This window comes from Macaca thibetana, chromosome 2 (genome assembly GCF_024542745.1).
Source record: "Macaca thibetana thibetana isolate TM-01 chromosome 2, ASM2454274v1, whole genome shotgun sequence".
NCBI lineage: Eukaryota > Metazoa > Chordata > Mammalia > Primates > Cercopithecidae > Macaca > Macaca thibetana.
In genome coordinates this window covers 93,123,862-93,141,713 of record NC_065579.1, presented here as the reverse complement: position 1 = coordinate 93,141,713, position 17,852 = coordinate 93,123,862, and the positions used below count along the sequence as shown (strand labels likewise).

The window sequence follows — 17,852 nt, the reverse complement described above, 5'->3', positions numbered from 1 at the left end:
GCAGGGTATTATATGAGTTTTGCAAAGGAATGGGAAGTTTGGCCTTCAGTAGAAAATACACATTTTGAAAGAGTCAATCAAAGGGACTCTAACAGGGAGAAAAATAATAGAATAGCTCCCAGCAGCAAGTATCCAGTTAAGTTACAGTGGAGCATTTGCAGCTGGCTCAGTAAGCATTGTTTAATTTCGCCAACCATTAATGTAGTCCAATTATCTGGGACCACAAACAAACAAAAAATAGTGATCATAATCCACTGTACTTCATGTGATCTGTTTCTGCCTTTCACACTTAAATAATCCTAGAGTCATTGGTAGTGTGCCAGAGGGTACACACAATCAAGAAATAAACGTATCTTTCCTTGTTCATCATTTTATTTGAAAGTAATCACATTGATTTTCTACTACCGATGTAACAAATTACCACAAATTTAGTGGCTTTTAAATAACCCCATTTATTATTTCAATTATGAAGGTCAGAAGTCCAAACGGCTGAAATGAGTCCCCTGCATAAGATCTCACAAGGCCAAAACTGACAAGGGTCAGCAGATCTGTGTTCCTTACTCAAGGCTCTAGAAAGAGTCTGCTTCCAGGCTCATTTAGGTTGCTGGTCAAATTCAGTTTCTTGCGGTTGTAGGCCCTGAGGTCTCTGTTTTGTTTCCTTGCTGACTGTCAGCCAAGGGCCCATCTTTGCTCCTAAAGGCTGCCTGCATTCCTTCTCATGCTTTCCAGTGGTCCTCTCCAGCAACAGAGGGTTGGGTCCTTCTTACAACTCAAATTTCTGTCACCACATCTCCCTGCTTCCGCCTCCAGCTAGAGAAAGTCCTCTGTTTTAAAGGGCTCATATGATTAGAACGATTAGAATGGGCCCACTAGGATAATCCCTTATTTTCAAGTCTGTAACCTCATTACATTCACAAAATCCCCTTTATCATGTGACATAACATATTTGCAACGGATTAACATGTTACGTGATCATGTAACATAGCATGTAACATGATCATGTAGCATATTTGCAAGGGATTAGAGCATGAACGTTTGGGGGAGAGCTCACTCTGCCTACCAGAGTAACTAAACCTTTCTAGCTTCTCCCCAAACACTATGAAGCAGTGAAGGAAGAGGCCATAACAGGAGGAAAAATGGAGGCAGAGAGAGCCAATCAATAGACTCAGGTTGTTGGAAAATCGTAACACTAAGGGACTGCCAAGGATGGGAAAGACTTGCTTTGATATCTTGGTTACCAGAGAAAACACTGCATCATGTATCTGAATTCACATATTTGATTATGTTTCTCACAGTCACAAATCTATCCCTCTCCCCTCATATCTCCAGTTTTCTTAGAAGCTGAAGATGGTAGGACATGGACTCATTTAAAATTATGTCGATAATTAATATGCAGTATGTTTGGACTCATCTCCACTGATTTTCTTTAAGTAATCATTTTATTTTATTTTTGAGATGGAGCCTTGCTCTGTCCCCCAGGCTGGAGTACAGTGGTACAATCTCAGCCAACTGTAACCTCCGCCTCCTGGGTTCAAACGATTCCCTTGCCTCAGCCTCCCGAGTAGCTGGGATTACAGGTAAGCACCACCATGCCAGCTAATTTTTGTATTTTTAATAGAGACGGCATTTCTCCATATTGGCCAGGCTAGTCTCGAACTCCTGACCTCAAGTGATCTGTCCACCTTGGCTTCCCAAAGTGCTGGGATTACAAGTGTGAGACACCACGCCCGGCCTCCACTGATTATTTAGCAATATTTTAAGTCTCAAGGGTTTGTCTTGGCCTACAATTTGACAAGGAGCTCAGGGCTACTATCCCTTGGTCTGAGACAGTCAGGAGACAAAGTATATTTTACTGCAAGTACCCATATATGCTTTTTCCAAAACGAGAAGTTTTCTTTTTGATGTATAAGAGCAAATACTGTGGTAAAAAGTTCAAAAATACAAAGTTATGTATACTTCAAACTAAAAGATATCCCATGTCCTGTCTTATCTATAATCACACAATCTATTCCCAAAGGGATAATCACTGCTATGACCCTTACAGACTTTTAAAACACGTATTTCCTTTGTGGAAATGGGAATATGCCATGTTGACCTGCTTTTCTGACTCTCTCTCTCTCTCTCTGAGGCCTCCCTGGAAGACGAGCAGATCCCAGCACCATACTTCCTGTAAAGCCTATAGAACTGTGAGCCAATTATGCCTCTTTTCTTTATAAATGAGCCAGTCTCAGGTATTTCTTTATAGCAATTCAAGAATGGCTTCACACAACACCCTTGCATAAGTAGGGACAGATATATGCATATGCAAATTTGTAGAATATATTTTTAGATAAGGAATTCTGGGCTAAAGGGAGTGTTTATTTAAAAATTTGACAAAGCAAGACACAAAACAGTGAATACTATGGCTCCACTTATAGCAAAAAAAAATCACGTTAAGTCAGGTACACAAGCAGGAAGAGGTACAGAACAGTGGTTCTCAACCAGCAGCAGTTTTGCCCTCGAGGGGACATCTGAAAACGTCTGGAGACATTTTTAGTTGTCACAACCAGGGAGATGCTACCACATCTAGTTGGTAGAAGCCAGGGATGATGCTAAAGAACCTGTGATGCATAAGACAGCTCCCTCCCTCAGACACAGCCAAGAATTATCCAGACGAAAATTTCAAGAATGCTCAGGTTGATAAACTCTGGTCTAGGATTAAAACATGACATTGCCCACAGCAGCTTTCTCGGAAGCATGGAGGGCAACTCTAACCTATACTTTTGTTTGCTGGGATTTTTACAATGAACACTCATTAGTTTAAATAACACCTCATAGACAATGATGGTTCAGATGAAATCAATCCTGTGGCTTCTCAGGCTGCTTCTATACCTTGGGGACAAATTCTGAAAGCTACCTGAATCTTCTCTTCAGCAGGTTAATCTCAGACAGCTCTTTCAAAAGTTCTTCATAGGAAATAATTTCAAGTCAGTTCACCAATCTGATTGCTACCTATGAAGAACACGGTCCTAAGTGCGGAAGAGCAAACTCTAATTTTTTATTCTGACCAGTGAAAAGTGGCATTATCCATCACCTGTCTCATTCTACATGCACTGGCTCACATTCAGCCTATTAAAACATTGGTTTTCCAAACCTGCTGCAGTTAATTTACATTTTCTTCATCCCATACTAGTACAATTGCCTTGTAAGTCTTTTTAAAATATATATACTTTATTGCATGCATTTTGGGAGTGGGTAGGCCTGGGAAGGAAGCAAGCAGGGAACACACTGCAGTAATAGGACTTTTAAGTCTTAATGCAATAAACTGAAAGGCCTGATGAACTACCCTTATTCCCCTGAGAAGCATACCACCATATAGTGTTATAGACTTGTAATACAATCAGGTTACAATTTTGAGTTATATTTCCATCCAGAGGAGACATTCTCACTACCTGCCTTGGATGCTGGTGATACTGAAATCCTATCACTAATGCACTGAAAAACTCACCTAACAGAGTGAGTTTAGACTCATTAATTTCACTCATTTCAACAAACATACAGTGAGTGCTTAAGACACTGTGCTGATCAATGAGATCAATAAAACCAAGATGTGAACTACTCAGAAGACTTTATAACCTACCACCTTCTGCTGGGATTACCTTACTGAAGGATCCCTTTATCTAACCACCTTCATCTGACACTTGATTTCAACCTGCAGAACTCCATATAATGCTGTGTTTTATAAAGAAAGCCTAGGTGTAAATTATTCCTACAACCTTTCAATCCCTTTTCCCCTCTGGGGGCCACTCTAAGTGCTAGGTAAATGTTTAAAGAATAAATGCACCAAACTGCCACTACCACATACAATACACCTGCAGGCAAACACCTGTAAGAGGGCTTTTATTCCCTGCATCACGGAAAATATTAAATGGCAATAACTTTTTTTATTATTATACTTTAAGTTCTAGGATATATGTGCATAACGTGCAGGTTTGTTACACAGGTATACATGTGCCATGCTGATTTGCTGCACCCATCAACTCATTTACATTAGGTATTTCTCCTAATGCTATCCCTCCCCCAGACCCCGACAGGCCACGGTGTGTGATGTTCCCCGAAGTGGCAATAACTCTTAAGCGTAACCCCAAACAAAAGTGAATTCACAAAGGCACAAGGCACAAGACACACACGGTAAGATTAGACAACTCTTTACCACATGGACAATAAATTATACAAACAATAAAGATTCAGCGATGCACACTGAAGGTGAAGAAATGGTGAAGACGAACTTAAATTCCCAATTAAAATTATAATTTCCCCACGCACATTCTCATGTCACTTCCACCTACCCAGGGGACAGCTCCAACATAAGAGAAGGCTGGGGGCTCCCAAGTGCGGAATCCTCAGCAGAAACCCCGCAGGGCCGTCGATGCTCCGCCGCCTCGCCACGCCCCCGCACAGGCCGCTCACTCCTCCAACGCCCACCCTCCCGGGAAACCCCTGGAGGCCTCCGCTCAGACGCAGCGAGGGCAGAGCGCTTCGAAGAAAGGCAGGGGAAGAGGGAGGCAAGTGGGCGGGGAACTAGCCTATCCCGACCCCGCAAGTCCATTCCTACAGAAAAGCGGCGACCAGCAATCCCGGGCTCAGAACGCCGCCCGCGAGGGTCCCGGGCCTGGGCCCCAAGGGCCACGCAGGCCGACCCCCGCCCCTTCCTCAAGCCGTTAGCGCCGCGGCCCCACCCCTCAAGGCCGGCCGCGCCCCGCCCCGTTCGCCCCATGCCGCTACCCCGGCCGGCCGTGGCCCCGGACACCTTCTAGCTGGAGTGGGCCCGGAGCTGCCAGCCGCGTCCGGAAGGCCGAGGAACCGGGCTTCCATACCTGCACTTTCCTCCGCCCTGCTGTGTTCTGCCGGTGATGGGCCGCCATCTTGCATGTTGACACTCCGACGTCACTTCCGGAGGTGGCTCAGACCGGGCGGATGTTCTGCCCGTTTCCCTTTGGCCAAGGATCAGTGGCGGGTCTGAAGGTAGACAGGATATGTGTTTCCTAGGTGGTGTTCGTTGCTGTATGGCCGGTAGCCACGTGGTGAGGTAGAGGCACCTAAAAACAAAATCATTGTGCAAGTATAATACTGATGGGGAGAGAGCCGCTTTTCAGGGCTGAGTGAGCAATCCAAATCCACTTCTGTGTGGCCCTAGACCCTGGCTTGCTCTCTTTTCCAGGCCCTCCCCGAGAGGTCCAAGCGAAATGAAAGCACTGAAAGAATTAACAGTGCAAGACATGGCGCTGGACGATCTCCTAACCCTTCCTAGACAAGCAGGGGAACCAAGTGATTTACTATTAAGTACCTAAAAATGCGGAGAATTGTATCTTGGCCTCAAAGGGGGAAGAATAGAAGTCCTTGCAAAGGAGATTGCCTCCATCTTCGGGAAGAGCAAATAATCCATTTAAATTAAAAGGATAAAAAGTGGGGCCATGAAAAAGAACGAGATCATGTCCTTTGCAGGGACATGATGGAACTGGAGGCCGTTTCCTTAAGCAAACTAACAAAGGAACAGGAAACCAAATACGGCGTGTTCTCGTAAGTAGGAGCCAAATGATGAGAACGCATGGACACAAAGAGGGGGACAACACACACTGGGGCCTTTTGGAGGGTGGAGGGTGGGAGGAGGGTGAGGATCAGGAAAAATAACTAACGGGTACTAGGCTTAATACCTGGGTGACAGGCCGGGCGCGGTGGCTCAAGCCTGTAATCCCAGCACTTTGGGAGGCCGAGATGGGCGGATCACGAGGTCAGGAGATCGAGACCATCCTGGCTAACACGTGAAACTCCGTCTCTACTAAAAAAATACAAAAATTAGCGGGGAGCGGTGGCGGGCGCCTGTAGTCCCAGCTACTCAGGAGGCTGAGGCAGGAGAATGGCGTGAACCTGGGAGGTGGAGCTTGCAGTGAGCTGAGATCCGGCCACTGCACTCCAGCCTGGGGGACAGAGCGAGACTTCGTCTCAAAAAAAAAAAAAAAAAAAAAAAAAATACCTGGGTGACAAAATAGTCTGTACAACAAACCCCCATGACACAAGTTCACCTATATAACAAACCTGCACTTGTATCCCTGAACTTAAAAAGTTCAAAAAAAAAAAAAAAAAAAGACAAAAAGATGTTACAGGAAGGTGAAAACGGTACATCAGCTAAAATTGTTCCCAGAGACAACTCAGTTCCAAACCCTGAACTGAAAACCCAGTTCTAGTTTAAATCATCTCTTATACTAGAACAGTTAGGTCCTTCTGGGTGAAAGTGTGGTTTTCACTGACACTAATTATAGGAGCTGAGGGTGATCAGGCCCTCTCTAGTGAAAGTGAATCCTATAGAACTACACTGTGGGATTTGATGTTGTATCTGCTAGTCATCTGTGGCTCTTGAGCACTTGAAATATAGCTAGTTCCAGTTTAGATACGTAATTGTAAACTACCCCCAAATTTCAAAGACTAGTTTGAAGAAAAGAATGTAAAATATCATTAATAATTTTTTGTATTGATTTCATGTTGAAATGATGTTTGGGGGCATATTAGGCTAAATAAAATTTATTATTAAATTTTGTCATATGGATATTAGAATATTTCAAATTACATCTGTGGTCACAAATTTCTGTTGCATAGTGCTAGTATATTAAGTAATGCTTAGAAAAGTTGTCTTGACAAATACTTGTTCTTAAATTAATAAAGAAATGTGAATTAGAGGAGTAAAAATTGTGATGGCAGAAAGCTGCTTAAGCAAAACTGGCAGTGATAACTTAGAAGTAAATTACTGCATCATTACAGGCTCACTCATTCACTGATTCATGTATTCATTCATTTAACAAAATATTAAATAGTACCTCATATGTGCCAGGCACTATATTAGGTGTTGGGGAATCAGTGGTGAGTGCACATAGTCATAGAACTTAGAGTCCCAGGATGAGACAGGAATTAATACAGAAATAAGTACTCTGAAGAAAGATGATTGTAAGACAGGAAGTATCTTGAGTCAAGAGTTAACTAGTCAAGGAGAGGGAACAGTCTGAGCAAAGATCTTGTAGCAGGAGAGAGCATGGAACATTACAGGAACTGAGGGTCAAGGCTCAGAGTACAGGAAGTGAAAGGAGTATGCAGAGTCCATACCCAGCAGGGTCTCTTAGACCAATGGGAAGCTGTTGAAATATAGCGAGGGAAAAAATGTGGTCTATATTTTAAAAATTGTTTAAGTGTCCATCGAGCACCTATGATGTGCAAAGTACCATACAGGTATGTTGCTCTGGACAATATGCCGGTACTTGCCAAAAATTGATTGTTATGTTGTAGACCTGCTTTGGACCTGAAGAATATTAAAGTAGTGAAGTTCTTTCAGTGGGCAGAATTTTCACCAGTATGTTTTGATGTTCACTTTGGCTGAAAGGAGAAATGGTCAATTCAGGGTCAGAGGATAATTTTTTGGCCAGTTTGTCAAAGACATGGAAAGAGCAAGATTGGGGAACTAGTGACAGAAGACTCCAGAAGGGATATAGTGATGGGCCTCTCAGAATAAACCTTAAGAATCATATGGATGAAATGAACTGCTTTGTGATGAAACTCAGCCTTACTGCCTGCTCAGTGGAATCATGAAATAAATGGCAATGACAATGGCAATGGCAGCAGGATTGGAGCTATGCATGGGATCACCAAGCCACTGCTGGGTGTTCAGGTCACTGAACACTGCTGAGTGTTCAGATCACCAAGCCACTGCTGGGTGTTCAGAAGCAGTGACCAATACCCCATGCTCTAAGAGGATCAGCCAGCCACATGTAGGCAAGTCCATTCCATTGGCCATTGGCCCTCTCCCATCATTGAGGGAGTTCTTATTTGTTCTCTCTGAAATATATTTATTCTAGATTGAGATTTGCTTCCCCTGCTCACTGTACTTCCACTGACACCACCATCTAGGGAATTAGTGCTTTAGACACTATCATTTTCTCTAACGCTTTTTGCTTTCGACCAAAAAATTCACTCTACAATGAAAGAAGTAATGCAATGGGCTATTGCCCATAGAATTTATTGGCCTAATTGTGTACTCAATCACTGAGGAGTATCTTGTCTTATTGAAGACATATTGAAGACTTAGTTATGGTGCCTTCTGGGAGATAACCCTTTTTGATACTGTCCTGTAGGATGCAGTATATGCTCTGAACTAGTGTCCAATATTCAGCACTCTTTTTTCCTGTTCCTTTTATCTATTGCTGTTTAACCGCCCGCAAAATGTAATGGTTTAAAACAGTTGCAACACTTACTTTACTTCCAAATCTGTAATTTATGCAGAGCTTGGTGGGAACAGATTGTCTCTGTTCCACTATCCACTTCACATCAGCAGGGGCAGCTACAAGATTGAGGCTGGAATCATCTGAAGACCCCTTTTCTTACATGTCCGGTGACTGATACTGGTGTTGACCTAGTCCTTAACTGAAGCTGTGGCTAGAACACCTATTCATGATCTTTCCACAGCACTGTTTGGTTCCTCACAATATGCTGAGTTCCAAGGATGAGCATCCAAAAGAAGAAAAATCTGGTTGGAAGCTATAATGCTTTTTCTAACTCACAGTGGAAGTCATGCAGTATCACTTTAAGCCACAGTCAATTCATTAGAACTTAGTTACTAAGGCCGTCGGTGTTTTGTTTTTGTTTTTGTTTTTTTTGAGGCGGAGTCTCGCTCTGTCACCCAGGCTGGAGTGCAGTGGAGTGCAGTGGCCAGATCTCAGCTCACTGCAAGCTCCGCCTCCCGGGTTTATGCCATTCTCCTGCCTCAGCCTCCCAAGTAGCTGGGACTACAGGTGCCCGCCACCTCGCCCAGCTAGTTTTTTGTACTTTTTAATAGAGACGGAGTTTCACCGTGTTAGCCAGGATGGTCTCGATCTCCTGACCTTGTGATCCGCCTGTCTCGGCCTCCCAAAGTGCTGGGATTACAGGCTTGAGCCACTGCGCCCAGCCAGATGACTCCTTTTTTTATGAAGTGTCAATAAATTTGTGGATGTATTTTTTAATTGACACATAATAATTGTATATATATGGGGTACAGTGTGATATTTTGATACCTGTATACAATCTGTAATAATTGCTTTGGGAAAATTCAATATCCACTCTTCTAGCTATTGGAAAATATAGAATAAGTTATTGTTAACCATAGTCACCCTACAGCGATATAGAACACCAAAAATTATTCCTTTTGCCTACCTGTAATTTTATATGTGTTAACCAACCTCTCTCTATATAATCCTCTCCTTTACCCTTCTCAGCCACTAGTTAACACTATTCTGTTCTCCTCTTCTCTGAGATCAACTTATTTATCTTTCACATATTGTTGGGAACATGCAGTATTTATCTTTCTGTGCCTGACTTATTTCACTTAAGATAATGACCTCCAGTGCTATCCATGTTGCTGCAAATGACAACATTTTATTCTTTTTTATGACTGAATAGTATTTCATTGTGTATATGTACTACATTTTCTTTATCCATTCTTCTTTTGATGGACACTTAGGTTGACTCCATATCTTGGGGGCTGTGAATAGTGCCGCAGTAACTATGCGAGCACAGATATCTCTTTGACATACTGATTTCCTGTTCTTTGGGTAGTAGTAGGATTGCTGGATCATATGGTAGTTGTAGTTTTAGTTTTTTGAGAAATCTACACACTGTTTTCCATAACGGTTGAACTAATTTACATTCCTATCAATAGTGTATGAATTCCCTTTTCTCTGCACCCTCACCCTCTGCATTTGTTTTTGTCTTTTTCATAATAGCCATTCTAACTGGAGTGAGATGATATCTCATCGTGGTTTTGATCTGTATTTCCCTGATGATTAGTGATGTTGAGCATTTTTTTCATGTATTTGTTGACCATTTATATGTCTTCTTTTGAGAATTGTGTATTCAGATCATTTGCCCATTTAAAAATTATTGGGGTTTTTTTTGCTATTGAGTTGTTTGAGTTTTTCGTACTTCCTGGATATGAATTCCTGGTTGGATGAACACTTTGCAAATATTTTCTCTCATTCTGTTGGCTGTCTCATTCCTCTATTGATTGTTTCCTTTTCTGTGCAGAAGCTTTTTAGTTTGATATAATCCAATTTGCCTATATTTGGTTTCATTGCCTGTGCTTTTGAGGGCTTATCCATAAAATCTTTGCCCAGGCCAATGTCCTGAAGCATTTCTCCTGTATTATCTTTTAGCAGTTTCATAGTTTTGGGTTTTATATTTAGGTTTTTAATCCATTTCGCATTGATTTTTGTATAAAGTGAGACATAGGGAGTCTAGTTTCTTTCCTTTTCATATGGGTAGTCAGTTTTCCCAGCACCATTTATTGAAGAGACTGTTCTTTTCCCAATATGTTATAGGGCCTTTGTTAAAAATCAGTTAATTGCCAGGCATGGTGGTACATGCCTGTAGTCCCAGCTACTTGAAGGCTGATATAGGAGGATTGCTTAAGCCCAGGAGTTTGAGGCCTGCAGTATACTATGATTGTGAGTGGTCACTGCATTCCAGCCTGGGAAACACAGCAAGATCCAGTCTTAAAAAAAAAAAGGGTTGGGGGGTGGTGGGGGACTGGGTGCAATGGCTCACAACTATAATCCCACAATTTTGGGAGGCTGAGGTAGGTGGATTGCTTGAGCCCAGGAGTTCGAGACCAAACAGGGCAACATGGCAAAACCCAGTCTTTATCAAAAAAAGCAAAAATTAACCGGGGATGGTGGTGCACACCTGTAGTCCTAGCTACTCGAGAGTCCTAGCTACTCGAGTGGGAGGATTGCTTGAGCCTAGGAGGTTGAGATTGCAGTGAGCAGAGATCACATCATTGCACTTCAGTCTGGGTGACAGTGCAAGACCCTGTTTCAAAAAAACAATTAGTTTGCTATAAATACATGGATTTATTTCTGGGTTCTCTATTCTGTTCCATTGGTCAATGTGTCTTTTCTAATGCCAGTACTATGCTGTTTTGTTTACTATAGCTTTGTATAGTATATTTTGAGGTTAGTGTGATGCCTCCAACTTTGTTCTTTTTGCTCAGGATTGCTTTGGCTATTTGGGGTTGTTTGTAGTTCCATATGAATTTTAGGATTATTTTTTCTATTTCTATGAAGAATGTCATTGGTATTTTAATAGGGATTGCATTTAATCTGTAGATCACTTCGGGTAGTTTGGTCATTTTAACAATATTAATTTAATATATGAACATTGATGTCTTTCCATTTTTGTATATGTCCTCTTCAATTTATTTCATCAGAGTTTTATAATTTCCTTCCCTCCCTCCCTCCTTCCCTCCCTCCCTCCCTCCCTCCCTCCCTCCCTCCCTTCCTTCCTTCCTTCCTCCCTTTCTTTTTGCGACACAGCCTCACTCTTTTGTCCAGGCTGGAGTACAGGGGCATGATCTCGGCTCACTGCAACCTCCACTTCCCAGATTCAAGTGATTCTCATGCCCCAGCTTTCTGAGTAGCTGAGATTACAGGCCCATGCCACCATGCCCAGCTAATTTTTGTATTTTTAGTACAGACAGGGTTTTGCCATGTTGACTAAGCTGATTTTGAACTCTTGGCCTCAAGTGTTCCTCCTGCTTAGGCCCCCGAAAGTGTTGGGATTACAGGAGTGAGCCACTGTGCCTGGCCTCTACTGATTTTTGTATATTGATTTTATATACTACAATTTTATGAATTTGTTCATCAGTTCTGAGAATTTTTTGATGAAGTCTTTAAGTTTTCGGTATATAAGATCATATCATCTGCAAATAGTGACAATTTGACATTTTCTTTCCAGCTTGGATGCCCTTTATTCTTTAATCTTGCCTAAATGCTCTGGCTAGTATTCTCCATACTAAGTTGAGTAAGAGTGGTGAAAGTGGGTATCTTTGTCTTTTTCCAGTTTTTAGAGGAAAAATTTTCAACTTTCTCCTGTTTAAGATGATATTAGCTGTGGGTTTGTCATATATGGCCTTTATTGTGTTGAGGTATGTTCTTTTTGTACTTACTTTTTTGAGAATTTTTATCATGAAAGGATGTTGAATTTTATCAAATGCCTTTTCTGCATTGATTAAGATGATCATTTGGTTTTTGTCCTTGATTCTGTTGATGTGATGTATCTTTTGTTTATTGATTTGCATATGTTGAATCATCCTTGCATTCCTGGAATAAATCCCACTCGATCATCGTGTGTAATCCTTTTGATATGTTGTTGGATCTGGTTTGCTAATATTTTGTTGAGAATTTTTACATCTATGTTCATCAGGGATATTGGCCTGTAGCTTTCTTTTTTTGGTTGTGTTTTTGCCTGGTTTTGGCATTAGGGTAATGTTGGGGTTGTAGAATGAGTTTGGAAGAATTCCTTCCCCTTTAATTTTTTGGAATAATTTGAGAGGAATTGGTATTAGTTATTTAAATGCCTGGTGCAATTCAGCAGTGAAGCCATTGGTCCTAGGCTTTTCTTGGTTGGGAGACTTTTTATTTCTCCCTCAATCTCATTACTTGCTATTGATTTGTTCAGGTTTTCTATTTCTTCCCAATTCAATTTTGGTAGGTTGCATGTGTCCAGGAATTCATTTCCTCCAGGCTTTTCATCTAGTTGGCATATAGTTGTTTCATAATAGTCTTTAATGATCATTTGTATTCCTGTGGTAACAGTTGTTTTTTTCATTTCTGATTTTATTTATTTGGGTTGTTGCTCTCTTTTATTTAAATTAGTCTAGTTAGTGGTTTGTTGATTTTATCTTTTCAAAAAACTTTTTGTTTTGTTGGTTTGTATTTTTTTGTCTCAATTTCATTATTTCTGCTCTCATCTTCATTATTTATTTCCTTATGCTAATTTTGAGTTTTGTTGGTTCTTGTTTCTGTAGTTCCCTGATGTGCATCATTAGTTTGTTTATTTTTAATCTTTCTGCTTTTTTGATGTAGGCATTTATTGTCATAAACATTCCTCTTAGTAATGCTTTTGATGTGTCCCATTGGTTTTGGTATGTTGTGTTTCTATTTTCATTTGTTTCAATAAATTTTTAAACGTCCTTCTTAATTTCTTCACTGACACATTTATCATTCAGGAACATGTTATTTACTTTCTATGTGTTTGCACAGTTTCCGAAGTTTCTGTTATTATTGATTTCTAGTTTTATTTCATTGTAGTCAGAAAAGATGCTTGATATGGTTTTGATTTTAAAAAATGTGTTGAGACTTGTTTTTAGGGCTAACATATGGTCTATCTTGGAGGATGTTCTATATGCTGATGAGAAGAATGTGTATTCTGCAGCTGTTAGATAAAATGTTCTGTAAATGTCTGTTAGGTCCATTTGGTCTATATTGCTGTTTAAATCTGATGTTTCTTTGTTGATTTTCTATCTACATTATCTGGTCAAAGCTGAGAATGAGGTATTGAAATCCCCAACTTAATTGTATTGGAGTCTGTCTTCCCTTTAGATCTAATGATATTTGCTTTGTATATCTGAGGGTATATATATTTAAAATTGTTATACCCTTTTACTGAATTGATCCCTTTATTATTATATAATGACACTCTTTTTCTCTTTTTACAGTTTTTGACTTAAAGTAAAAAGCTCTTGCTTGTTTTTGGTTTCTGTTTGCATTTACATTTGGCATTTTAAAAATTATTTTTATTTTTAACTTTTGTAGGTACATAGTAGGTGTATTCATTTATGGGATATATGAGATCTTTTGGTACAAGCATGCAATGCATGGTAATCACATCATGAAAAATTGGGTATCCATCTCCTCAAGCAGTTATCCTTTTTGTTTTGCGTTTATCCTTTTTATTACAAGCAATCTAATTATCCTCTTTTAATTATTTTTAAATGTACAATTAAAGTATTATTAACTATAGCCCCCCCATTGTGCTATCAAATACTGACTGTCTTATTCATTCTTTCTAATTTTTTTTGTACTCATTAGCCATCTCTACCTCCCCCCACCCCCAACTACCCTTCCTGGTTTCTGGTAACCATTCTTCTATTCTCTATATCCATGAGTTCGATTGCTTTTTTAGATCCCACAAGTAAGTGGGAACATGTGATGTTTGTCTTTCTGTGCCTGGCTTGTTTCACTTAATATAACGACCTCCAGTTCCACCTATGTTGTTGCAAATGACAGGATTCTGGGGGTTTTTTTTGTTGTTGTGTTTTTTTTTTTTTGGCTGTATAGTACTTCATTGTGTGTAAGTATCACATTTTCTTTATCCATTCATCTGTTGATGGACACTTAGGTTACTTCCAAATCTTGGCTATTGTGAACAGTGCTGCAACAAACATGGGAGTGCAAATGTCTCTTTCATATTCTGATTTCTCTTCTTTTGGATATGTACCCAGTAGTGGGATTGCTGGATCATATGGTAGCTCTATTTTTAGTTTTTTGAGATTGCCAAATGATTCTCCATAAAGGTTGTACAAATGTGCCTTCTTACCAACAGTATACGAGGGTTCTCCCTTCTCTTCATCCTTGCTAGCGTTTGTTATTGCCTGACTTTTGGATAAAAGCCATTTTAACTGGGGGTGAGATAATATCTCATTGTAGTTTTGATTTTCATTTCTCTGATAATTAATGATGTTGAGCACTTTTTCACATGCTGTTTGCCATTTGTATGTCTTGTTTTGAGAAATGTCGAGTCAAACCTTTTGCTCATTTCTTTTTTCTTTTTTTTTTTTTTTTTTTTTTTTTTTTTTCTGAGATGGAGTTTTGCTCTTGTTGCCCAGGATAGAGTGCAATGGCATGATCTCAGCTCACCGCAAACTCTGCCTTCCAGGTTGAAGTGATTCTTCTGCCTCAGCCTCCCGAGTAGTTGGGATTACAGGTATGTGCCACCAAGCCGGCTAATTTTGTACTTTTAGTAGAGACAGGGTTTCTCCGTGTTGGTCAGGCTGGTCTCGAACTTCTGACCTCAGGTGATCATCCTGCCTCTGCCTCCCAAAGTGCTGAGATTACAGGCATGAGTCACTGCACCCAGACCTTTTGCTCATTTCTTGATCAGATTATTAGATTTTTTTCCCCTATAGAAGTGTTTGAGCTCCTTATATGTTCTGGTTATTAACTTCTTGTTATGTGGCTAGTTTTCTAATATTTTCTCCCACTCTTTGTGTTGTCTCTTCACTTTGATGATTGTTTCCTTTGCTGTGCAGAAGCTTTTTAACTTGATGTGATCCCATTTGTTCATTTTTGCTTTGGTTGCTTGTGCTTGTGACGTATTACTCAAGAAATTTTTGCCCAGATTAATGTCCTGGAGTGTTTCTCCAATGTTTTCTTGCAGAAATTTCATTGAGATTTCTTTTTTATATTTTTTCACTTTCAGTCTATGTGTGTCTTTACAAGTGAAGTGAGTTTCTTATAGGTAGCATACAGTTGGCGCTTGGTTTGTTTGGGGTTTTTTTTGGAGATGGAGTCTTGCTCCGTCTCTCAGGCTGGAGTGCAGTGGCACAATCTTGGCTCACTGCAACCTCTACCTGCTGGGTTCAAGTGATTTTCCTGCCTTGGCCTCCTGAGTACCTGGGACTACAGATGCCTACCACCATGCCCAGCTAATTTTTATATTTTTGGTAGGGACAGGTTTCACCATGTTGGCCAAGCTGGTCTCCTGACTTTAAGTGATCCTCCCGCCTCAGCCTCCCAAAGTGCTGGGATTACAGGCATGAGCCACTGTGCCTGGCCTGGGTCTTGTTTTTTTAATCCATTCAACCAGTCTATATTATTTAATTGGGAAATTATCTATTTACATTCAAGGTTATTATTAAAATATGATTTTTTTTCCTGTCATATTGTTAATTGTTTTCTGGTTGTTTTGAAATTCTTTGTTTTTTTCTTCCTCTAATCATTTATCTTTGCAGTGATAAGGTTTGATTTATTTTTCTTTCTCATTTGTGTATCTTTGCAACCAGTTAGTTTTGTACTTTTGTGTTTTCATGATGGTAGCTATCATCCTTTTGCTTCCAGGTGTAGGACTCCTTTAAGTATTTCTCGTAAGGATGGTCTAGTGGTAATGAATTTCCTCAGTTTTAGTTTGGGGAAAATTTTATTTCTTCTGCATTTCTGAAGGATAGTTTTATTTGGTTTGATATTCTTACTTGGCAGTTTTTTTCTTACAGCACTTTGAATATGTCATCCCATTCTCTCCTGGCCTGTAAGGTTTCTGCTGAGAAAAATGCTGTTAGTTTAATGGGGATTTTCATACATGTGACTTGACATTTTTTTCTTGCTGTTTTAAAAATTCTCTCCTTGTGTTTGACTTTTGACAGTTTGATTATAATGTGCTTCAGAGAGGACCTTTTTGAGTTGACTGTATTTGAAGATTTTTTAGTGTCCTGGATATAAATGTCCATATTTCTCCAAAGTCTTAGAAAGGTTTCAGTGATTATTTCATCAAATAGTTTTTCTATTCCTTTTTCATCTCATTTCCTTCTTAAACATTCAGAATGTGAATATTTGTTTGCTTAATGGTGTCCTGTAAGTACCGTAGGCTTTCTTTATTCTTTTTGAATCCTTTTTTCTTTTTTTAGTCTGACTGAGTTATTTCAAAAGACCTGTCTCCAAGTTCAGAAATTATTTTCTTCTTCTTTTTCTAGTTTGTTGTTGAAGCTCTCTATTGTACTTTTTATTTCATTTGTGGAATTTTTTAGCTTCAAGATTTCTGTTTGGTTCTTTAAAAAAAAATAATATGTATTTCTTTGTTGAATTTCTCATTCAGAGTGTTAATGTTTACCTGATTTCATTTAATTGTCTGTATTTATCCTGTATCTTGCTGAGATTCCTTAGGCTTATTAGTTTCAGTTCCTTTTTAGGCATCTGATAGCTTTCATTTTGGGCAATGTGTTATTGGAGAATTATTGTGTTCCTTTGGTAATGTTGTGTTTCCTTGTTTTCTTATGTTTCTTGTGTTCCTAGGTTGATATCTGTGCATCTGGTGAAACAGTCACCTCTCCCAATTTCATGGAGTAGCTTTGATTGGGAAAGACTTTTTTCCTGTAGTTGTGACCTATAGTGTTGATTGTGTAAGGTGCTTTGGCTTTGGTTCTGAGTGGGTGCAGTAGTGTAGTCTCCACACTCGATCTTAGGCAAAAGGCTGAGAAGCAATAACAGTTATGTAGTCTCTGTGTGATTTTTGACAGCATCAGCAGTATTTGAGTGCCACAGTGGCATGGACTGGACATTTGTGGAGGCAATAGTGTAGTTTTGCTGGTGGTAAGTGTCCACTGGTGGTCAGTTCTCGGATTATGGGAGGGTGCTTACCTGGAACAACAGCTTTACTGATTACAGGAGTGCCATTGCCAGCTGTGGTGGGCACTAGTCCCTGAGGAACACAGCATGTGATGTCTCTACCTCTGGAGGGGGTGGGATTAGCAGAGGTGGTGTGTGCTAGGTAAACCAGTCCTCAGTCCTTGGGGGACATATACACATGCTATATCTCCACTACTGGATGGGGCAGGGTTGCTGGCAGCAGTGGGTGCTAAGTGGGCAGGTCCTTGGTCCCTGGGGACTTTTTGAGGTACATGGTAGCTCTGCTGCTGGAGGGAGCAGGGTCTTCAGTGGTGACAGCCTCTAGGTGGGCTGATCTTTGGTCTCTAGGGGTGCCCATGCATAAGGCAGCCTCATCACTGGAGGGGATAGGGTTGCTGGCAGCAGTGGGTACCAGGTGGCTGGGCATACACATTGGCTCCCTCACTCCTGAGTGTGACCTCCTTACTGTGCTGGACTATCTCCTTCTTGGATCACAGAGTGGTATGTGGACTTTAGTGCTGGAGTCATGGCTCTACTGCTAGGTCTGGCTGGGATATTGGCACTCAGTCTTCTGTATGGGCATGGTGGAATGACCGCAGGGCCCCAGGGATATTGGAG

General features: G+C 40.5%; 1 protein-coding gene across 4 annotated transcripts in view; it reads right to left on the bottom strand.

The window, feature by feature from the left end:
* The window catches only part of WDR48 (WD repeat domain 48), a 46,521-nt gene extending 41,583 nt beyond the window's left edge, over positions 1 to 4,938 (bottom strand). For 2 of the 4 annotated variants that reach the window (XM_050778361.1, XM_050778363.1), the window contains exon 1: positions 4,857 to 4,928. In XM_050778361.1, the coding sequence (XP_050634318.1) occupies positions 4,857 to 4,904 (48 nt within the window). In that variant the 5' untranslated portion in view covers positions 4,905 to 4,928. Of the gene's footprint in view, positions 1 to 4,856 lie in introns of all 4 variants that reach the window. The other 2 variants (XM_050778362.1, XM_050778360.1) reach the window with 2 other exon arrangements.
* Between the last annotated feature and the right edge of the window lie 12,914 nt (positions 4,939 to 17,852).